The sequence below is a fragment of the Semicossyphus pulcher genome, unplaced genomic scaffold, assembly GCF_022749685.1.
Source record: "Semicossyphus pulcher isolate SPU_LCO1_2020_fin unplaced genomic scaffold, fSemPul1.0.p SCAF_13, whole genome shotgun sequence".
NCBI classification, from domain to species: domain Eukaryota; kingdom Metazoa; phylum Chordata; class Actinopteri; order Labriformes; family Labridae; genus Semicossyphus; species Semicossyphus pulcher.
In genome coordinates, this window is record NW_027211637.1 from 22,961,759 (window position 1) to 22,987,603 (window position 25,845).

General features: G+C 44.0%; 1 protein-coding gene across 1 annotated transcript in view; it reads left to right on the forward strand.

Annotated features, from left to right (window-relative positions):
- Positions 1-3,299: 3,299 nt before the first annotated feature.
- fgd (faciogenital dysplasia) overlaps positions 3,300-25,845 on the forward strand; it is a 57,899-nt gene continuing 35,353 nt past the window's right edge. Inside the window, exon 1 of the mRNA XM_069660224.1 lies at positions 3,300-3,545. Within this exon, the coding sequence (XP_069516325.1) occupies positions 3,524-3,545 (22 nt within the window). The 5' untranslated portion in view covers positions 3,300-3,523. The remainder of the gene's footprint in view (positions 3,546-25,845) is intronic.

Here is a 25,845-nt window from a genome sequence, read left to right on the forward strand (position 1 = left end):
ACCCACATACACACGGCTGAAACCAGTTTGTGCCATTCACCATCTGCCTCGCTGATTGAATTTGAATGACAGAGTAATAATGAGATCCAGAGGGGAGAGGTCATTTCAGTGACATCACTGTAACTACAGAGGAGCCTTTGTTGGTGCCCCTCTCCTCTTATATACTACACACACACACACACACACACACACACACACATACACACGCATAGGGCTCAACTGGCACTGGAGTGAATATGGGTCAGTGGGTCTCATTCCATGGCATCAGATCTGCTCTATTAATATGCAGGTGCTGCTGTGATTACACAGGAGAGCAGCTGCTTCATACTGTATCAAGCATTGTTATATTCCACCACTAGGGGTCCCCATAATACAGTAAATGAAAAAGCCTCAAATCCTATAAAAGTCAGGTAATTGTCCTCTGCAGACCTTAAAAGCGAGTCAGAGTGTGTGTTCGCACATACAAAGACTTCTCTCTGTGTGTATCAGGCTGAGCTGTCATGTGATGAATCCATGTGGAGCCTGAAGGGACGGAGAAGCCGGGATCAGCTGATCTAACAGCACCACACACGCCTCACATGGATTCAAACACACACACAGATTCACACATTTCTCCAACAGATTTACTGGAGCAGAAATAAAACCACAGAGGATGTTACCGAATGTACGGCCTGTGGAGTTCCTCTGCCTCATGATGCATTCAAACATTCCTGAGTCCTGACACTGGACTCAGGGTGTGAGTGTCCTCCCTCCTGTGACTCATCTTTTATCTTCCTGAAACTGTTGGTGTGGTCCCAAAAAGAAACGCAGGTTACCACAGTGTCGTCTACATCAACACGTGAGGTGTTGATTCAATCAGTGCGAGGCTTTAATTTGCACCTGAAAAGGAGGGAGTGACGAAGACTGGCACCCTTTACTCGAGTGTAATTAGTCATATGATTGGAGCTTTTACGCTGTGAGGGATTCAAAAGCTCCACACAGCTCATCTCACACTTATCTGTGTCAGCTTTCACACCTTTATTTCAGCTTGGATGCTCACCTGACACTCTCTTAATTGTCTTTCTTCACATATTTCTTTCTTTAATTCCCCCCATTCCCCCTCCTCCTCTGTCTCCTCTTCCTCCCTCTCTGTGAATGTTTCACTGTTTTCTGTGGTGATGTGTGCTGGAGCCCCAGGGAAGCGGAGGAGAGGATGTATCCCAGGGGGCTGTTTGGTGTTCTGCTTTCTGTGGACCAGCATGCCCCTCAGACGGGCTGACAGGCAGCTCCATGCAGTTGGAGGCACTAACAGGGGCTCCGGGGCCCCTTGGTCTATTTAAAAAAACAAGAGTTCAGTCATCCACAAAACACTCGGCCTTTCAGACTCTGCTCAGAATTATTCTCTAAAGCGAAGAAGACTGAACATCAACAAAAGACGAGATGATTTTCTATGTTCTAGTCTGCAAAATGAGAGTCAAGTGTGCCTGTTTATGTGATTAATGCACAGCCGGGGTTAGCGAGGGAGGAGGTGATTTATAGATACAGCTTATTAGAGAGGAGTGCAGGTCAATGAAGTGGCCAGCAGCCTGCACAGGGAGCCATTATCATCAGAGACCCTGCTGTTGTCTGAGGCGGCTGAAAAGTGTGCAGCAACAAAAAGGGTTAATGATGCGTGGCTGAGGCGACACGTGTTCCCCCCAAAAAAGGGAGGGGGATGGAGGGAGGGGCTGCACAGATACACAGACACAGAGAGGGGTAAGGAGGGATGGCGGCCACGCAGCAGTCAAAGCCTTTCTTAGGTGAGAGTGCAGAAGTTTTACGAGCAAAATAAAGTGCAAGTTTTGCAGGAAAATTATACACGACATAAATTTGTTCTAATGCATCGGTGTGTAGCATTTACTGTTGCTGGTCAGGTAGTTAAGTAGTTCCCATGCTTGGAATCGGCCCCATCTAAAGATAACAGGATAAATGTGAGGTGTCTTAAGATGATTAATGAGGGTTGAGTGGAGCAAGAAAAGAAAACAAAAGCTGCTTCATAAATGTCTACTCATGTTGTGGATTGTCTCTAACCTTGCAGCTTTTGGTGAAATATTGGGTAATTTGTCCCACTGGGCCTTAAAAGCGTATAAATCATCTTAGAAATCTAGAAAAAAAATCAGATTTTGGTGGATTTTGAATCAACTTCTAGACATCAGAAACAGGAAAAGGGGCCCCATAGACGCTGCGTTACTCAAGGGGTCGCTGTGTTAATCTTCATGACCCTTGTGGACAAAGTAGTACCTCTCATGGATCTTGTCCTGTACATTGGTAAGTTGCGTTTTCTGAACAAAAAGTCTGACTTTCTTTTACCAGTCAAACATATCACTCACTGTGAATCTTCAGCATGGACAATGTCGACCCTGTGGCAGCGGTAACAAGCATTAAAAATAGCCACATAGAAAGTCAGTCTCATCTCTGCTGGTCTTGTCTTCTTTTGTAGCTCATATAAAGGCTTCAGTATTAATTATAATCTGCTAAAAACTTCTCACAGGTGCTTTAAATACTCCACCTGACTGAAATTACTTGCCACCACCGCAGACAAGAAAGGTATATTGCACAAATGAATGAAGGTCTAACAGCTGACCTCCAGTGAAGAACTACTGACAAAGAGTAATAAAAGTAGATCCCGTCAGACTTTGACCCTTGGAACAACAGGACATCCACAAACAAAAGAAACTATATTTTATGACTATAAAGATCTGCAAATGCAAGACTTGTTTTCTCAATCTGCCAGTTCCTTATTACTGTGTACAGTGATTCACAGAGGCAGATGACAGCAGCAGGCTGCAGACTCAAGATAATCAATGCAGAGATCAGGAGGAAGCCTGAGCGATGGCATGGAAATGTAGTGTGCCAGTTAGTCTCTTTTTTTCCACACTAATAGGCAGCTGTGGAGTTTTCAATATGTCTTGAAATAGACCATCATGCTTTTCATGACGGCACGTGACAACCCATGTCATGCTTGTGAGCCGAGGGGCATGTCATGGCTGAAAATGCAACCTCACTGAAAGATAGAAAACTACGGTTTAAGTAGTTACGGAAGGTAGTGGGCTATCATACTAAGCAGAAACATAGAGTAAACTACCGTTTTAAGTACACCAGTAAGCTACACGATACATGCTAATCTTTCTATCTAGCATTCACACTCAATGAATGGGGTCCTCTCGCGCGCGCGCCTCGCGCCGGGAGCGCGCATTTTCTTTTTTTCCAGCGGCGGCGGCTCAGAGAGGAAAGAGTTTGTGAAGAGGGAGGAGAGAGGACTACATGACGGACTACAGCGCTCTTTATCTGCACATTAAAATGACCCGCGTTAAAAACTCTAACGTCCGTTAGGAAACCATGAAGTGTCCCAAGTGAGGTTTTGTTTATCGGCGAACAGGAAAAAGGGGGCTCTGAAGAAGTAGTGGAGGCGCTCCACTAAACGCTGGAGCCGCCGCTGTTGCCAGTTTCTCCCGAGAAAAGGACGGAATCAGCAGAGAAAGACCGGAGGAAAACTTAGTGCAAGATGCAGGGGGTTTCTGCTCCTGGTGAGTGAATCTATGTCCCTCTTTCTCTGTTTTCTTTACGAACTCTGCGGTTTTCTTCAAGTTGTTTCCAAATTGCCACAGCTTGCATTGCGCACAGGATTTGAATTCCAAAATGCTTTTGCCAGCTGTCAACGGGGCAGCTGCAAGGAGGGCCTGCATCAAGTCCAAAACAAGGCGAAGAGTTTCTGAGCTCGTTAGGCTGCTTCAAAAACTGAGAGGAGCATTAATGGTTTGTTTGGGAGGCTGGAGCTGACACGGCAAGAATAGGAGCCAAGCCGTGCCAAACCCGGAGAGAGAGGGAGCTGTGACCTCACAATTGCCCCCAATCTGACGCAGGCCCCCTTAAACACACACACACAAACACACATTGTTATCTGTGGGAGTATATGACCGGAAATCAAACATTAAGAGTCTTGGTTGTGTTAATCAGGAATTAAAGAGGAGTCCTTCATCCTCCTCCCTACTTTAGTGTGTTTGTGTGTGTGTGTAGCCACTTTATGTCTCTATGTGTATTTGGGTCTGTTTTGACGAGAGTGTGTGTGATGCAGATCTCGTGAGATTAGAGATGTTGAAAGTGTGTGTGCCCATCTGTCTGGGAGGATGTAGGTGTTTGATGAAGAGTGTGTGTGTCACTGTGTGGTTTCCTCTCGCAGAGATATTTTTAATTAGAAGATGCATCACTCAGCAGCAGTTTTGTTCCACCACAATCACAAAGGAGGGGCTCTTCTTGTTTGTCTTTATTCTTTCTAAGCCCACTGTGCGTTATTCGCCGTGTCCACATCATTGTTCGTGTGTTATGTGTTGGAGGAGATGACAGATCTGGGGCGTTCAGCTTGATATTCCTACCGTTTTTACCACAATGAAATACCGTGTGAACCAAACTCCATAGAAAATTTGCCTAATTTTTAAAGATCTTTCGCAGCTCAGGCCTTTTGGAATAAAGTGCTACAGCATGCAGACAAAGAATAGGGGGGAGGAGGGGGTAATAAAGAGAGAGAGTGATAGAGATGGAGTGCTGATGGGACGATATCAGGCTGCAGCAGAGGTGAGCTATGCAGGGAGAGAAAAAGAGAGAGAGAGAGAGTGTTTGTTGTGAGGCTCGGGGGAGGAATCGATCTGCCGTCCTTCTGGCTGGGTTTCCTTTTCCGGCAGTCCAGCGGTGTATCGTTTCTCTCCCCCACTCACACACACACATTCCCAAGGCCTTGCTCTTATTTTGCAGTTCCCTCTTTTTCTCCCACACTGTCCAAGATCAATCTCTGCCCCCTCATCTCTCTGCCTGACTGAAACCCCCTCTCCCCAACACACACACACACGGCTCTACAGCTGCCATCAGATGAAATATATCTATATTTTTTAGCCTTTTCTAAACTGTGTTCCCTCCACATGGGAAACCAAGCAGCCTACGCGCTCTCTAATGCTTATTTTAGTGTTTACGGTGGGAGGGTCAAGAGTCAAAAATCATTGAGAGTCTATTAAAGCAAACCACAACACAAACAAACTGCGCTGGCATAGATAGCAAGTTAAATCCTCTGAATGTGTTTTCCAACTGCGTAAACTTTCCCGACAGACTTCCATCTGACTCTGAATTTGCTGAACGTCTCCTCCACACATGCAGGAAGACAATGGTGGTCCACGCGTGCCAGCTAGATGCTCCAGCATGGACGTCCCGGCGGGCTGTTTGGGTTATTTATTATTAACAAAAGCTATTGGGCCTGTCTGTGTTTAACCAGGCCAATGTAAACATCTCCCCTCCGTGTTAGATAAACACAGAGCCCGGGGAGTCAGGGAGGAGGACGGTGAGAATATTATCTGCCCAGCTCCCCTGGTTCCCACTTTTCCGAGCTCAGATGACGCTGCTGTTACTCTCCATGACTTTTATGAACCTGGTTGGCAGCATATAAGTCTGTGCAAGATTGGAACATTAGTCAACTTGTGAAGCGATGAGAGAAATTGCTGACTCTGTCCATATAATGCAGACCCACACTGCTCTGGGCTAACTGTTGTATTAGCAAGATACAGTAGGTTATTAGCAATATGTCTGTATCATCCAGGTTGAACTTTGTCTGGAGAATGTTGAATCCAAATCCCCTGACAGGAGCTTTGATGTAAATAGGGAGCATTATCTAACTCCTAGCAGGTTAAGCTAGGACTTCTTTCAGCTAGCATAAAGGGAAATGTGAGGATGACTCAGATATTAATCTGATACTGAATCCGAATTGTCGCCAATCTTGGGCTCAATTTTTTCTTTCTTAGTTAAATTGTTCTATTCAATTTTTGTATGTATAAGTTGCCCAGCGGCCATTTTGCTTTTTTGAGGCCTATAGCTGTGCCCAATACTCGGGCTGCAGCCTTCGAAGGCAGATTGCGTCACAGCGGCGCGTCGAAGGCTGTCCCATTTCAAAGGCTCCTTCAGATGCGGCCGACAAATGCGTCCTCCTTTACCCGGGCTGTGAAGGATCCATCGGGTGCAACGTATCCCAAGATGCATTGCGCACCAATTCAAGCAAGATGGCGGACTCTGACGCGGCAGAGGAATACACTTTTAAATGTTTTTGGTTTAAACTCAATCGAATAGCTAGCGATACACGTTTTAAAAAACGAAAGGGACCTTGAAACAAATTATCTTTAAAATCATAGGTTTACTTACTAGATGTTAGTTATGCTAGCTAGTTAGCATGCTAGCTACCTGTTGCTAGGCGACAGGAGCACCGTTTGGTGACGCCAGGGTATGGGCGGGAACAGTTGGTGGCGCAAACAGGAAATTCTCCCTAGACCAGACCGTCTCATTTCAGTTCGGCTTTTTAATGGTCTACGCCGGCTATGAATCACGCACCCTCCATAGACTGCCTCCTTCGAAGGCTGCAGCCCCTGGATTGGGACACAGTTTATACCTCTTTTGCTATGCTAACAGGTTCTTTGGCTACTTGCAAAGTTAGGAAAGCAAGTCAAGCCTGTTTTTTACCTACATACAAAAAACATTGATCACATTCTCTTACACATAATGAATCATGAATCTTATTAACTATACAGATCTATACTTGGTAACTATTCACCAAAACCAGGTATCGGTATTGAGACTAAAACAGCGTGTGTCGCTAACATATTTAAGCTAACTTAGCGAAAGTGCTATGTACAGCTTTAGACTTTCAGAACTATTTAAGTGACAAACAACAGCCAGATGCGTCTGTGCATCGAACTTCAAAGTCTGGTGGTCACAGAGTTAAAGCTTGAACTGTTTTGGTACCATCACATGTACTCGTCGTTTGCATCAACACGCACTATATTCAGAGTTGCTGCACAGGAGCTAAACAGAAAGCAAAACTGTTATAACAACCCACACATCAACCACAAAGTGTCATTTTTTATTAGAGCTTTTCTACAGCTTAAACACATTAGATGCAACACATTAATAAGTCAGCTTCAGTCTTGTTGGAAGGTGCACTTTTTAAACTTTGGACAGATCTAGTCAAGCTGTTTTCTCATGCTTTAACTTTTTTATGCTAAGCTAAGCTAAGCTAAGTATCACTCGACAAAGTTTAGACAAAGAATTCAGTGTTTACATTCTCAAGGTGACCAATATCTTGAGTATTCCTGTAAGCATCTCTAACATCCCGTACATCTCTCTCCTCCTCCATCTCTCTGTCTCCTCCGGTTACTCTGTCTCTCTGTGTGTGAGAGACAGCATGACTCAGTTCCAGGCCATTCAGAAGCTTCAGGCTTGTTCCCGGCCTGCCAGAGTGTCACATTGATTTTCCTAATGGTGGTCATGTGTGAGCCCTGCTGTTGCAAAGACTTCAGCTAAGACGGCACTGCAGTTCGTGTGTGTGTGTGTGTAGACGACGGGACTGTGATGTGATTGACCCCTTTCCTGTCGGGGCATTTTTATAAGTTTGACTTCTTTTCCTCACTGCAAGAATCCAGTCTTAAAGTCTGAGTCTGGTGCAGACTGTAAAGGTCAGTTATCATGTCCGGTTTTTATATTGTTTGTGTTAGTTAACTACAAGTCCACCTTTGCAGCTGATAAGATAGCACTTTATTAGGTTTGCCGGTTCAGGAGAGGCAAGCACACATAAGGCATGCATACAGTAGGAAGATGCATTTAAAACATTAAACCTTCAGTGGAATTAGAAACTGGTTTGTTTTGATCTCGTTCAGCCTCTGTACAGTCACAGTGAATGAAATGTGTTGTTACTCTAACGCTCCTGTTTAACAGGTTGTTGAGTCACTTGAGGCACGCTGCTATGAGAGGTGTGTTTTTTAAAGTGTGCTGTACAATTGTTCTTACTTCAGAATGCAATTATAAAGCAATTGTTATTGTCTGCGACTAGAAACTGTATAAGAATATCGTCACACACAAAGTACATTCCACCACACCTAACTGTTCTCTATAGTCAGAATAAGACAACCTTTTGTTTTATTCTTTTGACGCCTTAATATGAAATAATGTCTGCTTTTGAGTCATGATAATGTAAGGCTTAAGTATGTGGGAGTTTGTTTTCAAGTTTTTTGCCCTTATTCGATAGGATAATGGATAGAGTCAGGAATGTGGGAAGAGAGAGTGGGGATGACATTTGAACCAGGGGCCGCCACTTCGAGGACTGACCATCTGTACATGGTGCGTGCTCTTTAACCGCTGAGCTAAACCTGCGCCGCAGTATGAAGGAATTTAACCAAGTAGTGATTTTTTTTCCTTTCTGGATGGTGTCAATTTTTAAATGGAGAAAGTAATTTAAAAAAAGAATGGAAAAGAAGCACACATTTAGTTTCAGTTAAAGGCACAGTGTGTCATTCCGGTCACTGGGGGTCTCTCAATCAAAACAATAACAAAGGAGGAGATTAAAGACACTGTGAAGTAGTTTCGTGGGAGTTGTCTTCTTTGTTAAACAAACTCCATTGTCCTGAAGATCTGGCATGACTGAGGTAGAAATAATGTTCACAGATGACTTCATGTAATTAAAGTTATTCAAGTTACGCTGGGTCACATTTATTAAGGTCGTTTAATTCTAATGAAACAGTCATTAGTAACTTTAGCTTACGCAAACTCTGCCGTATCATCTGGTGTTTCTTTTGATTTTTCCAAGAGGGAAGGCGACTAAAGAAACATTAAATTATGGATTTGTGGGTTTCAACATTGTTAGTACCAAGTGGGACAGTTTATGTATTTAACTAAACAAAATATATAACATGGGTCAAGTTTGAATTGTTTCATATTACCTGCTTTTTAAGTTGGCTTTGTTAGACTTTTTATTTTCTTAAGACACTAAGATTTACTTCTGGACCCCCTTTAGTGTCCTGAGCCCCAGGTTTGGAACCCCTTCATTAAGATGAAGTTTTACTTTTGGTTTATTTTCATCACACAGTCAAAATGATCACACTTTTATTATTAGAATAATAATGGTAAGTGCCTTTCTAGTCTTCCGACCACTCAAGGCACTTCACACTATAGCTGTCTCAATGCAGGGAAGGACGCGGTCGAGAAGGATGAGTCCTTTGTAGCCTGCGTAGACCGCTAAGGCCGAACTGAAATTAGACCTTCTGCTCTACGGAGGATTTCCTGTTTCTGTTACCAGCTGTTCCTGCCCTTACCCTTGCGCCGCTCCTGTCTCCTAGCAACAGGTAGCTCGCTGGCTAACAGGCTGACATAACTAATGTCATGTAACTTAACCTATTATTTGACAGATAATTTCAAGTTTCAAGACTCCTTTATTTAGCTAACGATTCAACGATTGAAACCAAAAATGTTTACATTTAAAAGTGTATTCCTCGGCCGCTTAAGAGTCCACCATCTTGTTTGACTTGGTGCGCAATGAATCTTGGGATACATTGGGCCACAAAGGATGCACCCGATGGATCCTTCGTGGCCCGGGAAAAGGAGGACACACACTCACACACCGCATACAATTTGGGGTTCAGTGTCTTGTCAAGGATACTTCGGCATGTAGATTGTAGAAGTTGGGGATCTAACCGCCAACCTTCTGATCGGTGGGCGACCCACTGTACCTCTGAGCCACAGCCGGCCATTATATTATAATCTGTATTACATTTGTAACCACAGTTGGGCGGTGTTTGTAAATGCAGTGCCTGAATTCTGTGATGCAACTAACAAATTGGCATTTTAAATGACTGACTCATCTTTCAGCAGCACTCGACTTTGGCACCTCCTGACAAAGCAGTCAACGTTTTCGAGCTGCGCTGAATATGCAACCAAGGAGGGCTATGAAGGTCTGAATTTTAATCTGTTAGCTGCAGTGTGACAGCAAAGACTCCTCTAGTTATGAGCCAAATACTGTTTGGTATTAGGATGTTTCTGTTGAGAGGAGCAGTCCTTCCTGCACAATTTGTTTATACTGGCGGTCTTTGGCTTATAGTAGGGTCTGGCTGACACACACACACTTACACACACAGAAGGCGGAAGTGACCTAGTTTTTCTTAAATGGTACCAACTGTTGAGAAATTGTAGAAATGGACAGAATTACTTGATGTCCCCCTAATTTAGGACGGACACGTTAGATGTTGAGCGTCGCCCCCGAGACGACATTAATATCATCCCAGCTGTTCTGATAGAGAAAGTAGTTTGTAAACCAGATGCTGGAACTTTTAAAGCTTCGGAGAGTGGGAGTTCTCTTTGAGGATCTTTGACGGACTCTCTGTGGGCCGTCCTAAAACTGTGGAAAAAAAGAATCTCAAATCAGAAAAGTTGGCCTAGTTCAGAAGCCTTTCACACCCTAAAAGTCTTTGTTTGTGTCTCAGACGGGGAGGTCAGCTTCTCCGCAGCCTGTGTGTGTGTGTCTCTTCTCCGGTCTGCTGTCTGTCTGGATCGGACCTACTCTGATGAGGGGGATTTTCCTGGGAAAGTCATATGGAAAGAAAAAAAAAAAGCCTTAATAGTAAAAGCATGTTCCATTCTATTTCTCTCCCTTTGTGTGTGTGTGCGTGCGTGTGTGTGTGTGCATTTTATGAGTGCAGCTCCTTTCTAGCACACTGAAGGCATTGTGTTTTTCCTCTCTGATCATCAGAGGAGCAGGCTCTCTGGAATCACGGCTTCCTGTACACGCTGGGGTGAGGCGGGGGGATCTGGGAAGGAGGGAGGAGTAAAGGGGAGGGAGAAAGAAGGAGGAGGGGGAGAGACGGAGCCAGGTGGAGGTCAGCTTTAGGTTAGACGGTGAACATCGGGTTTCTAGTTCACTGATTCAAACACAAAAATCTGTGTAAAACATCAATGAGCCACACAATTATACTGGACGACATGCTCATTCATTACAATACAATGTAGTTTATTGTGACTCAGTGCCTCATAAGCCCCTTTCACGCATGCACTGCACTCGCGAAAATTTTCCGACATTTTCCGGTTGCGCAGCATGTATTGGCGCAAACGTTCGAATTTTTCACCCCGACTTGATGCAGACTTTTTCCTGCCACCCTCCTAGGAAAGTGTCCGCAAGAAGTCGGGGTGAGCCGATGTGTGAACGCAGCCGCTAATCCGGTTGTTAAGCGGTGACGTCACACTTCTGCATTAAACCGTTTCCAGGTCCAAGCCACTACAACATCTCCTATTTACAACATGCTGCAGTGCTGTTGCTGTTTTAACTAAAAGACGCCTCAGCAAAGAAAAAAAAAAGAAGTGATTGTGAAGAGATTCACAGGTGTGCTATTCCTGGATTCTCCGGTCCGTTTGATAAGATAAGCCACTCCTGATAAGGGCTGAAAGTTTCTATAAGGATTTTTATTGCTGTGAACCATAGACTCTGTAAATAGCCACTTCTTCGTGTTCCGGTTGCCAACCATTTCTATGCTTTTAAGTTAAAGTTAGCTTACGCTAGCATCCACCGCTAAAAGTCAAACGTTTCCAATATCCTGTCGTTGTTAATCTTTTTTACCATCTGTGATAACAAACACGTCAGGGACAAGTTATTATAGATATTGTAAATAGGAGACGTTGAATGCAGAAGTGTGACGTCACCACTTAACAACAGGATGACCTGCTACGTGCACACATCGGCTCTTCTTGCGGACACTTTCCTAGGAGGGCTCATAGGAGACGTTGTAGTGGCTCGGACATGGAAACAGTTTAATGTGGGAGTGTGACATCACCACTTCACAACCAGATAGTCGGGGACATTCACCGCAAGCGAGTGGGTGATGACATTTAAGTCATGCGACCGGAAGAACGGCACACAACAGGATGAATAAAAATATCTGGGGTCTTCCCTGAAAATCTCCCGCTGTGAGGGACGTGTGTGAAAGGGTAACTTTGGAAAATGTCAGGGGCGGACTGTCTTGAAATCGTCAGGAGTGCATGTGTGAAAGGGGCAAAACTCTATCTTCTTAATGCTATAAATACTCAGTTTTGCACCAAGTCCGCAGCTGAAAATAGTCCCCAAATAATTTCATTTTCTTCAGTTAACATCTTGACTCGGATCAAACTGGCCTGGACTGAGAGAGACAGTATTGAGAGATGATAAAGGCATTGTTTGTTTTGGTCTTTTCATTTAGTTTTCTCTCAATAACATCAATTCTTAACAATTTGTTATGCTATAGTTATGCAAGCAGCTGATAATTATCTGGTTGTTAAAAAAAGAGTCAGATATGGAGTGCCTGGGCAGCCTTATGGTTACAGCTACATGCCCCAAGGCCTAAAGGTTGCATCTGTCCCTGCTTTGATTCCAGATGGCAACTTTTGTCACATGTCATACCCCCCTTCTCTCTCTTCCTGTTTCCTCTCTGCCTCTTTCCTGTCCCCATCCAATAAGGTTTAAAAATAGTCAGATATTGCCTCATAAATCCAGTGTTTTTTTTAGGCTCTAGTGTCAACAGTTTTCCAAAACACATAGTCAGTTTTTAGATGTATTATTTATTATCTTGCAGGCAGAATTTGGTTTCAGTAGATTTCTCCGGGGCACTTATTATTTTTCTGTTCATGAGCAGGAGCTGTTACAAAGACAAGGACGCGCGGTCATCTGAGATTTGAGAGTCAGCTGCTGAGGATTTCCGCAGCGCCGATACGCCAACCAATAACCAACCATTGACTCTGTTAAAAAAAAAAAAGCTTGCCGAGTGTCAGTCGGCACGTCCTTGAACACAGTGATAGTTGTTAAATCAGTCCTCGCTTGCAGCTGTTTCCACATGCTGATGATGTAACTCTGACAATGAAATCGATTAGCCATCTCAAATCCCCGGAAGAGAAGTTTTATTCCGGCGTGAAATAAAACCAGCGGCTGCCCGGAAGGTAGAAAATCAATCCAACATCTGATACCAGCAGTACGATCAGGTCAGCAGTAACTCAGACTATATCTGCAAAATTGTATATGTTCCTTTACATCCTGGAGCTCATTCAGTTATATTTAGCCCCCCTCCCTCCCTCCCTGCTGTCCTAATCACCACACACACTCCTCTTTACACATTCACTCACCTGATGGAGCCGTAAACCAGGCTGTAAATGTCTCTCTAGTCTGGCTGATTGCAGCCAACAAAGGCGGCCTGTGTTGAATTCTCCATGCTCTCTCCCCTGGGTGCCCTCATACCCACCCTAACCCCCACCTCCCTCCTCTACATGCTTTACCCTTCTGTTGTCATTAAGCATTGTCTTGTGCTCTGTTTCCTCTCCCTCCGTTAAAGCCTGATTCTGCTACTGAAAACAACTTATGCGACTGGTGGAACATTTTCCCTTATTTTTTGAAACGCTTTTCTGCTTCACGGTGGGTTACACACAGACTCTGGGTCTGACGGTCAGCAGGAAACCCTTCCTGTTCCTTTTCTCCTCGTCTCTGTCACCCACTACAAGTCTCAGCCTGACACAGATTATCTCCACGGCTGGTCGGTCCTGCTTGCAGCTTTTCTCCATTGGCTGCGTGCTATTTATAGTCACCCATTCAAAAGTCCCCTCTGCCATGAGTGCATTTTTGAGTCTGAGTTAGCATGTGGTATTACTACTGTAATAGGACACATGCTGCTGTCGGTGGAAAAAAAAAAAATCTTTGTGTTATGATTTATATTGAGGGCAGATTTATGCGCGCTGACTAAACCCGAGTGTTTCAGCGTCACGCTGTCACCCTAAATCTCAGCTCTTTTTATTGTCGCTCATAAAATGCTGACTCAGAAATAAAGCAGGAGAAGCAGCATTCCCTACATTGTATATGAAAATCTGTCTTGGATTTATGGTTAAGATATGATTTTATGATGTCAGAGGGCTGACTTTTTCCATGTTTTATCCTGAAAATCTCTACTGCTCTGCTGCCGTGCAGAGTGTGCAGCTGTTATTCCACCACTAGATGGCACTGTCACGTTGTTTAGTCCCCCTTTCTAGCCAGCAGAGAGCTGAGACTAGGACTTAAATCTAGTGTGTATTTAACAAGAATAATCACTTAGATTCAAGCAGTGGTTTCCACTCTAGGGGTTATCGTGATTGTAAGAAGATTATAAGACAGGACAGCAGTAAAAATGTATTTCTGTTCATTTTAACTTGACTAAATCTTTGGGTGATTTAACCTAAAGTAAAGTTTATTAGATAAAACAAGGAAGACGAAAGGAAAAATGGCTTAGATGGTGACATATATAAGCAGTAATGAGACGTCACAGTTAGACATTGCAATATTTAAGCGGTCACAAACCACATCTCTCATCTTTAATACCAATAGTATCAAATGTCTGCTGTAGAGCGATGTTATTTTAGCTCTCAGATCATCCACTGCAGCTCTCTGTGCCGGCTTACGTCCTCACTATCTCCTTGCTCCCAGACAGATCCGGCCGAGCTGCTCTCATTCTGGGTGACATCGGGGTGCTTCACACTGAAGGTCACCCTGTCGCTATAGCAGGCTGACTCTCCGCTGTCTCCCATTATAGCCTGCACCATTGCACACCGGCCATTCATCATGCTGTAGCGCTCTGCCTCTGTAATGACTCTGTGAAACAAGAGAGCCGCATTTTATGGGAGCAAGATCTCCGACTCTGACTTACGGCTTTAATAGCTGAGCAGAGAAAACAACACAGGAGGATGACTTGCATTTTTGACAGCGGTTGATGTCAAGATGTGTCACTCCGAGGATTTGAACTTATTAAAGTTGCTCCCAGCATGCCTTGCAGCAGCCTCAGCTCTCATCACAGGACAGTCATAACACCCTGCGCCTAATGAGGAGATGAGAGCTACATCCACACAGATGGATCCTGTTCCTGTGGCCCTTCGTGGATTATCTTCCTCAAACAATTATTCCCGGCTTTCAGCTTTTTTTCCCCTTCTCGTCGAGGACCTAATCCACTAACAAGCACTTCATTAGATTTACATCGATCCTGAAAGGTCAGGATGTAATAAAACAACAAACTGCCTCAGGCTGCTTGGCATCTGTGTTTAAGTGCATGCATGTGTGTGTTTGCATTTGTGTGTGTGTGTGTGCATGCAAGCGTGTCAGCTGAGTCCATGGGAAGCTCGCTCTCTGTCTGCTACTTTAAATGCCTGAAGCTAAATTGTTCCTTCTAAAATCATCATTGAATGAAATATGGAGACATGCAGTGCAGGGTGTTAAACTGCCATCAATCACTGTGCAGCTCTTCAAGGCTGAGTGATGAGTCTCATTAAGCTGGGATGCACACACACACACACATACACACACATGCTGGCCTTCTCCAGCATGACTCTGCTGCCTGTTTGTATCCAGTGATGATAAACAAAAACAGCTAGACGCGCGTCATCCTCCTCTAATCTATTTGACAGCTGGGAGCGTGTGCCAGCAATACACTTACAGGTAAAGCATCATAACCACAACAAGCTTCCACCCTTTTACAATAAGTAGCTTGTGGGCTTTCTTCTCTAAAAGACTCTCAGTGATGGATTGAATTGTTGTTGTATTGTATGGAAGAAATATGATCGGAGAAAGTAGTCTCAGATACTTTCCGTGTTTGCGTTCGCCCAGCTGTGTTGACTCATTCTCAACTGCAAGCTTTGGATGTTTTACATTCTGCTTGCGCTCTCCGTGTGTTTTTATTTTTGTGTGTATGTTTTCAAAGCTAGTACCAATAACAGTAATGTTTAGCTGCCTCAGCTACTGCCTAAAATGCAGTTTCGAGTATCGGCAAGTATGGCCGTCGATGCACTGATCGAAAACCATGACCATTAGCCCCTCGAATTAACCTGTTTCAGGTAAATCATCACAATTACAAACAACAACAGTGTAGCGCTAGCTGAGAGTGCAATGTGAGTCAGCAAAATGTCAGTATTCAGAGTGTTTCCACTATTACTAGGCTATTTTTAATCATGCTAGTATCAGGTATACTCAATATTGGTCAATACTTAAATCTATGTTTCAAAATCAGAATTGAGAAGTGAAAAATGGTATCGAAAAATCTCCAATTACACCTAAACTATAGTATTGGCTCATTGTATTGCCTTTCTCTGTAAACACCAGAAATCCTAACCTAAAAAACAAGCTGAGCCCGTAGAAACAGGCTAAGCTAACATTAGCTGTACCTTGGCTAGCAGCCTCTCTATTCTCACAAAGAGGGATGGAGTAACGCAGATATTTAACATGACTTCTTTATATCGTGCTTTTACCATTTTAAAGGACTTTAACTTAAACTTATAAAAAGTACAGCCTTAGTGTGATTGGAAAAACACTGCTTGCTAACGTTTGCTAGCTTGACTAACGCTACACTCTTTGCTAGCAGCGTCTGTTCTTTTCTTAGCTCTTAAACAGTAGCTGCTAGTGACAACCTTTTGATATTTTGCTGCGTATGCTACTACTTTTGTGAGAAAGAAACAATTAGATTTGGAGGACTAATACATTAGTTAAACATCTGTTTGAATTACTTGCATTGCATAATTTAGTTAAAGCTTTTTAGGTAGGCTAGTAGCATATCTGAGGCATTTCTGATACTGTTATTTGCATAGGTACCACTCTATTTAAATCACAAGTATGACTCTGCAGGTGTTATCCTTAAAGGTGACTTCAGTATTTACTTAAAAAAATAACATTTTTTTCATTAAACCTGTGTTACCTTGAGTAGATATGGGCACAGGAACAATATTCAGACAGATTTAAGATCAAACGTCCCTCCAGACGAGGAAGCTCTGCTAGTAAACACATCCAGAGTCAACTGCTGTTGGTTCAGTGAAGCGTTGATCATCTTTCATGCTGCTCTTTTGGGTGTGCTTTACTCTGCCAGGGTGCGATCCATCACGTCACATCGCTGCTGGTGACAAATGCCCTCTTGTGCAGTCCTTGCTAGAGACACACACGCAGGCAGACCTTCGCCATCCATCACCTGCTGCTCCCTGCACTCCTTTTTAATCATGACGCAGCACATGAAACCTGAGATTAGAATTTGCTCGCAGGTTTTTTGTATCAAAGCTACAAAAAAAACGAACTGAAATGATATGCGGATGAAGGATTTTGCTTTTATGCGCAGTAGGAGGTGTTTGTGAGGTTTCTCTGCACGTAGCCACGCATCATCATCCTCGCTTCGTTCCGTTGACCCCACACAGCTCCTGTTTTCCTTTTTTCTGTGCCAACTTTTTTCCTCATTTGAACCATTTATTTTTACTCTCTCTGTTTCTCTTTCTATCTCTGCTGCACTGTAATCTCTACTGAGCCGAGCGTAATCACAGGCCATCTGGGCGCTGTAGGGAGAGATGAGCCCGCAGCTCGTCAGATGACTGAAACCCTCCGTGGGTGGACACGCACTCACACACATATACATACACACACACACACATCCACAATCACACCTTTTAATAGTTACAAACCATCACAGGGACGATCACTACAATCACACCTTTCAAGACCAGACTCAAGGACATAAACGCCTTCCAAACAGAGAACCACATCACCACACAGTGGAAATAAACACATTTGGAAGCAGATCACACCTCTTTCAGCACCATTAGTTTGTGTTCCACGAGCCGAGCGATGCACTTTGAAGCTGGTCAAGTGAAGCCGATGCTCTGGAGGAAAAAAAAGATTATATAGGTATTAAAAAACCAAGACACAAGCAGTGTGTGGTTTATCGTTTTGCATCTTCCAGTCAGCTTTATGTGATAATCTGACCAGCAGACAGGGACTCAGGGATCCAATTAAAAAAAGAACATGCCCGCTGTATTTATCGTCTGCCGTTTCTAATATTGCTCGACTGTCTCCTGGACTTCCTGCTTGCTCATCCTCTCGGAGAGGCTGCACAAGAGCTCATAGAGATCATAAATGCTGACCTCCCTGATTCCACTTATTTCCCTTTGGTGTGATAGATGCAGCAATGTGGAAAAAATACTTAACTATATAAAGATGTTTGGATCCTTCTTATAATATAATTAGTCTAGTAAGGGTTATTTATTACTTGTGTATCAAAGCTGATACTGTGTTGTAAGTGGTGTGTTTGATAGAACTGTCCACATGCTGTGTGGAGTACTGGACATGTTTGACATCAGTCAGCTTCTATTATTTTTGGCAGCTACATCCAGTGAAGCATTGTTTCATGCTTCACTATAAGAGTGCCTGTTGGACTGGACGGTGACCAAGTCAAATACAGTCAACGTCTCTGCTCGCGTGAATAAATATCCAAAACAAGACAAAACCCTCCTGCAGGACATCTCCAACTTTATAAGATAAACATTTATGCGACATTTAAATTCTGATGATGTGCACGTTCATGCTCGTGTTTGTCCTTTATTCAGATGTGTTGTTTACTCTGCGCTGATTTTAATGTCATTCAGTGTCATGTTAAATATGACCTGAGTAAACACTTGTAATACGACACATGTGGAGCTAAACTCACAGTGTGAGGTCAGCCGCTGCATCTGGAAAAGTACAGTGCAGCAGATCAGTCATTCCAGATGTAGTCGGTTGTAATATTCAAATATTTGATGATATTCTGACCATTGAAATCCAAACGTTTTAGTTGTATTGTACCCTTGTTTTCTTTTTAAACGTGTATAGACGGCAACATGAACGGTTCGTATTTGCAATTGTCACACCCTTGTGCATTTGTTTGCGCAGCTAACCCTCCTGTCATGTTCGGGTCAAATCTGACCGATTTTACAACTTTCATCATCATAAACACTGTGTGTAGAACATTTGATTGCCTCGAGGTCTTATGATATCCTCCACACTCGGCATTTGAACATATAAAATAGCTGATCACCACTTTCATTGAACTTTGAGTAGTTTAGTCAACTTTGTAACACCTGTGGTGTTCCTGGTCAAAAATGACCGCCAAAGGAAATGAGAGGGTAACACTACAGTAGATTATGTTCATCCATACACACCCACACATCCAACACATCAACACATTTCAGACTGAACAGTTTTTGAACCAGAGGAAGAGGAGATTGAAGCTGAGTCAGAGATAGAGGAGGATGTCTCAGAAATGGAGGACAACATCGGTGGATTTTAAAACATTTCCAGTGTCTATTCTTTGTATATTCACTGCGGACATTCATGTTAACCACTAGTCTGAGACATTGTTTACAGCTTAAAAAGGTATTAAATAAAAGTTGGTGATGCTTAATAGTTTTTGTGTTCATGTAAGAGCAGTTAAAACAAACACACCAAAGTAAGGAGGGAGACACGAACACGACAGGGGGGCAATTAGCCCGTCTTTGATGGCAGACATGTGCAGAAGTCTTTCTATGACTGCTTTAGTTTCGATATATAATGATATGTATATATTTGTATGTATTTTATTGAAATCCTGTTTTACTAATATTGCTCTAAAGCAGTCCTACTGTGTAAAAACAGTGTTTAAAATCCCTTTCAAACATCCCTATGGATCTAAGACATGAAAAAGCTCTTACTTTGATCGTTTATATTTTCGTTTAGGACGAGTTTTTCTTTCAGGATCACTTTCTTCACCTCCTTGACTTTGTTTTGCTCTTAGGGAACAAAGTATTTCATTTCCCCCTCCCCAAACGTAATCTCTCCCCCGTCTTCCTTTCTGCTCTGCACCCACCCACTCCTCTCCTTCGTGCCCCTGGGCCAGGCACCCTCAGACTGCTGTAGAAATATAACTTCCAGATCTCACCACCAGCAACCAGAGAGTGTAAAAGTAGATCTAGTTCATCACTTCTCTGTGTCTTCTCTGTGTGTGTGGGTTTGGGGGGGGTAACATAGATACATGGATTACGCTGGGCTCCAGCCTCTTTGTAATTCAGATAAGACCTCTCTGCTCCAGCTTTAAATATTAATAATGAATTAAAAGATTCTCCTCTGGGTGAAATATTAATGACTCCTTCTATAAAGAGAAGCTCTGACTCGGAGGAGAGGAAGGACGGCCGTGCGGCTTGTTAGAGTACTTTAAAACGTCTCTTTGATTTTTAGCTGCTGATAGTTTGAGGAGCTCTGCTTAAGGTGGCTGTCGGGGTCAATATTTGAGCAGGCGGATATTTGGGAGCGGCCATTAGAGACACTTTTATTCAAGAACAAACGAGTCAAAGCAATTAAACGTGACACACGAGATCACCTGTCTTTATTCATAACTGTAATCTCACCTTATTTCCGTCTGAAAGCTCTAATTGATCCCTCTATTGAATCTCCGAGAGTGCAATTCCCCCCGGAGAAAGCCGATCCGCGGGCTCAGTGAGTCAACATCGATGTGTGTCAGGAACAGTGGAAAAGTACAGCTGCGTTGTGCGCGTCCTTCCTCGACCTCTGTGTGCTGAGGTTTGTCTGGATGTTGTGTCTCAGCGGTGCTAAGAGACCTTCAGAAGCGCTGATTTTCCCAGCTTGTGTGGTGTGTGTGTAAGCCTCAGTACTAGTGTGCAGATGTATTCATGTGCATGGCGGCCTGTGTTGTCTTTGTGTGTGAGGGCTTTTTGGGAAAATCTTGGAGTCAGGTCAACACGCCGCGAGTTGTGAAATGTCGCTTTCATCCGCAGGGTGCACGCGGGAGAAGGAGCCAAAAAACAAGTGTGCCGCAGCATCAGCAGCCCACTGATTGATCTAAATAAGACTTATTTATCTATGCAGACTTCTGCACCAAGTCCCCTCTGATTCTAACTGGGCTACGTCCTCAGTGTCCGCGACTAGATGAACAAACGTCTGCAGATCAAACTCTCTTTGAAAGCCAGTTGACAGAAATGTGGCACGCGTTCAAACAGCGCTGATGCAGTGTTTTGCATATTGTTAACAGCATTGTTTTGCGGCATCATTTGCTTAACTTCAGCACGATTTAATCCAAAGAGAGAATGGTAAACACAAAGCATGTCTGACCTTCATTTCTGCGCTCAAAATGGAGAGAAACCCATTTTAAAAATGAGGCAATGACTCGTATTTTCCGTCCCCTTGTGACTGTCTGAGTTACACATGGATGGATGGGAGCGTGGGTGTGTGTGGTTGGTGATCCCATCGGGCAGATGTGTGACAGATGCCCGCCTTAGGTCACCAGAGCGAGGAAGATTGAGGCTAGTGTTAGTCGTCAATATTGCAGAGTGTGTGTTTGACTGGGAATAATCACAAAGTTTCTTCTCTGTGGACAGATGGAAGCAGATCATTGTTGTAATTAGTGCGAGTGATCAAGGGTGACAGAAGGGCAGAAGAACTGTGCCAGCGTGGTGCTTTCCCGGACTGTCAGTGAATGCATCGCGATCTGTGTGCAGCTTTTCCAGGCGAAAAGGGAAAATCAAAGTCTTGTAATTGCTCCTTTTAGAAGCTGAGCGATCTCCGCCTCACACAAGCTCAAAAGAGGTTAAAAAAAAAAAAGATGGCGAGAGGTTCGACATTCCTCCCTGACGCACGGCTCACATTCCTCTCTTTGCTGTGAAGAGGGGGCATGAGCACCATGCCTCATTAGATAACCCACAAAGGCGAGGTTCTATTCATTTTATGAAATTGCCTTTCCCTCTTCCCTCGTTTGGTTTTGCCCCGCGGGGCGTCTGCAGCACCGATTCTCTATCTCGTCTTGTGAGAATATTTCCCCTCAGCAGGTCTGATGGCTTGAGCAGCCAGGGATATTGGCGTGGAGAGCGGCACCTGTTCCCCCAGTCCGGTGCGATGCATAATTCACTGTGTTGGGAAATTTAAATGGGTTCAGCAAGAGGTGGCCTACAAAAAGGCTGCTGGAGGTGGATGTTGTTAATTTCACCGCTCTCGACCGAGGCCTGTTTTTAACCCACTCTCAACTCGCCTCCAAATTTTTAAAGCTCCTGCGTTTCCTGAATCTAAATGGAACCCATCCCCCCCTTTACATTCTCCCTCTGTCTTCCGCTCCTCTCCTCACAGCCAGCTCTAAAGCCTCGTTTCCTTTAGGATCCGAGGATATTCCTGCAGTGTTTCCATGGTTATCAGCAGCATTCGTCTGTGGGTTCAGAGCCGGTGTCGGGCAATGTCACTGTGTCTTTCAGGCCGATGTCAGTCCAACTATAGAGTTAAAAAAGAGGGGGGGGGGCAGAGAGAGATATGAAGAGAAGGTGGGGGGGGTTGCTGTAATTATATGTGCATATGAAGAGGGTCGGAGCAGCTTGGGCGCGTCATCCCGGCAGCTTTTGTGATCTGCACGTCTGTGGGGGGAAGTCACAGAGACACGGATGTACTCCTCAGAGGCTTGTGGTAAAGTGGCTCCCTGAGGGATACAAGCACATTTATTATTTACACAAATTATTTTTTGGGACAGCTCCAGTGGTGAAATGATCGAATCATTATGTGTTGACAGAAATAATTCAGCATTATTTTGAGATAACAGCAATTTTTAAGGAAAAAGCTCCAATATTATAATTTCCATTTACGTCAGAAACACGTAAAAATGTATTTTCAGGAAAGAAATATGGAACAGGTTAGTTTGTAAACATTTTTGTTTATCAGGTAGAAAATAGCATCAATATTCATAATGGAACATATGAGTCATTCGCAAGAAAAGAAGGCTGAATATTTACATGTTTCAGCTTCTTTAAAGTGATAATCTTGAAGATTTTCATTTAAATAAATGTCTGTTAAGTCACTATCTAAGCCTTTGCATTTGCAGTATTACAGACTGGGTGTCTGGTGCGACTTTCACGGAAAAAATCACGCACCCAGTTAGTGACGCGTTCTCCATCAGCCAGCAGTGGTTGGTCTGCCAGAGAGGGTAGGCGGAGCTAAGCAGCTGCTTTTCCGGTCTCTGCAAGTGTTGCGAGTAAACAGTAATCTACTATGGCTGAACAAACAAAGAAAAGATGGATGACGACAGATACAACTTCAAAAATAAGTGAAAATCCAAAGAAAAAGAACAGAATTGGACGCTCAGTCTAATATGGAAAGTGTCCATTAGTGAGGAAAATCAAGAGTTACAACCATTTCGAAGGGAGCCAACTGTGGACGTCACACATGCAACGCGGTCTGGATATCTGGTGTGCTCCTGAAACTTCTGTTTATCGCCATAGGTGCCGCCAAAGAGAACGAAACTGAGATTATACTATTAATGTGAAAAACTGCTACTTTTCTGTGTTTTACATCAATGAAAATAAGTTCATTGTGAAATGAAAAATAATTGTTTAGTTTGTCTTTGCCAGACAAGAAAATCTGCATTTTCAATCATTTGCCCCAAATTTCTGATGTTTTATCGACAAAACAATTCACCAATAATGAAAATAATTGATTAAATGCCTCCAAAGTCTCTTTAGTGCGCCATCTTTCTAATGAATACTTGAACTATTTCCTCCAGGCCCTCCTCTGTACTTCACTCACACACACTCATGCAACAACTGCGCAGGCACACTCACTGATACTTCCACACACTTCCCCCATCCTTCATTCAGCCGCTTCTCTCCCTCCTCTCTCACTTAACTCTCCCCTCCCTCTCCATCTCCCCATTTTTTCCCTCCCTCCCTCCCTCCCTCCTCCTTCCAGCGGGCCGTCATTAGTTTCCATGGTGACAGTTGGGCGGCATTATTGCCGGCTGAGAACTGCTCCTGGGTTTCCTTTCAGAGCGGCGGCAGCGGAGGCATTGTTTAGCCCGCTGCTGTGAATGGTGCGGGGATCAGGACTGGGAGAGAGAGAGAGAGAGAGAGAGAGAGCAGGCGAGGAGGAGCTCAGTTTTTTTGGGGCAGGGAGGGTGCGTTTGTAGAGGGTGAGGGGAGGAGGAGGAGGAGGAGAGAGAGAGGGGGAAGCAGCGTGGTTAGAGAGAGTCGATGAGGGAGCAGGAGTAGTAGCAGTAGCATGCCGTCTCTCGCTGGAAACATGGATTAGATCAGACTCTGCTTTTTTTTTTTGTACATTTGTGTTTTTTGTCACGCCGGCAGAGACGAAAGGATCTACAGAGATTACAGGCAGAGAGGGAAAACACTGAAGGCAGATGGGAAACTGAGTTTAGCTGGTGAGTTACAAATCAGGCTACATTCATCGCCTCTAAATCATAGATGATAATGTATGTATGTATAACACTGCAGCCGTGCATTGAGATATACGCTGCCTTTATTCATTACGAGTGTGCGTACGAGTGTGTGTATCAGGTGCTGCTGCTGCTGCTTTTCAGAATGCATGTGCCTTCCTCCAAACCAAACCTCTGTCTGGGTTATGTTTGGGTGTGAGGGCTCTCAGCCGTCTCCTGAATGTGGGCTAATTCTCGACGCCCTCTGAAATATACATGCCAGCCTGCATGTTTTATGAAGCACGTACATCGGGGGCAATTTTCTGCTGCCTTGATTCCCCCGATTCCCCGCGGTGTATTTTTTCAGGGTATTTCTAAAAAAGGAGGAGGGGGACAGCGTACGTCTGTCTGGGTTATAGTTTGTTTAGTTTTTCTCTTTCATCTGTACTACAGTGGGTAATTAGGAGTGAGAGCTGCGCCCTCTGGCTCCTTGAACAAGTGATGTGTGGTGAGTAATGTAGAGAGCAGCGAACGGTGCCAATGCTTCTTCAGTTCATTGCCTCTGTGCTGTTTCTCCGATACAAACAGCACTTAGACTGTTTCCTCTGATGATTTTACAACAGTGGATCGATACACGCTCGCTAAAGGAGCTGCTGAGGTTGTATTGAACATCAGTGACACATTGATGACCACCACTAGCTTGATGATGTCATCACAAGTCAATGAGTCAAAGCTTAACAGATGCACCACTTCTGTGTTTTCTCCTTCCCTCACTGCTGGTATTTTAGTGTTTGTATTCGGTCTCTTAGGATTTTTCTCTGGCACACTATAATTTAGCTGACTCGGGAGTTGTCTTGAGGAGCGGGGAGTCTTGAGTGTTTCCATGACGACCGGCAGCAGCTGTGCGAGCGGAGCTGAGGCCGAGTGTGTGGCGGACACTGTGGCATTGCCTAGAGACTGCGACTCTCGGCCTAATCAACGACCTTTTGACCCGGATCAATGCGACGGTGCTGAGCCAAGCAGCCACAGGGTCTGGCTGACACACATACTGTAGCACGACGCCGGTGTTGTGCAGCTGCTTACATTTCCTGGATCACCGGCGGCTTCGCTGGCGTCAGAGCGGCCTGATCCTCTTAGATTTGGTGGGAGTATTAGTGTAGAAACAGGCTTCTCATATATCCATGTAATCATGACCATTAGATGGATTTATTTTAAGTGTAATTAAAGTCTGACCTCTGAATATCCGAGGCCGCCGCTGGTACTGGAGCCCTAATCTTGGTGTCCTTGAAGTGGGGTAATTTTACATGGACATAGGATGGATGAAATCAAGGACAACCTCATTAAAAGTGCTCAAATTACTAACGACAAGTGTTCGTACAGGTATTAAAGCAGGCAAATATATGAGCAAACATTTGCACCTCTGTGACTCAGCTGTCAGTCAAGCTATAAACACCATAATCTGGTATTTATAGTGAGGCTGCCATGTAAAAAACCGCCCGTACTCAAGGCCAACACACAAAGACTCGCACTGTAACCTCGTGTGAAAGGCAGAAATCCTCGAACCCCTGGGCAGTGGAAAAAGTCATGAGTCATGTTTCACCCTATTTTTCCAGCGTCTGGACAGGTTTACTTTTGGAGAAAGCCAAAGGAAAGGATGTCTTTAAACCACAGCGTCCGCAAGTATTTAACACAGGGGTGGGTCTGTTACTGTGAGGGGAGAGACTCTGTGGGAAGCATTAGGTTGACATTTATACAAGAGTCTTATTATCTGTAATTGGATGAAGCCATTGTCGTTGTATTTCTATTATTTCCCCCCTCCTGTACTTATAACCTCATCAAAGTGTTTGCTTGTGGTTTTCTCTTCATTCCTTGGTTGAATCAGGAGGAAGGAAGTGCTCCATATCGGTCAGAGATGATGGAGAACTTGCGGTGACACTGACCAACCCACACGCAAACAGACAAAACACACACACATGCAGATACCATGTTTAACAGTCACCCCTATTAACATAGTCCATCGCCAGGGTAATTACACCCTCAA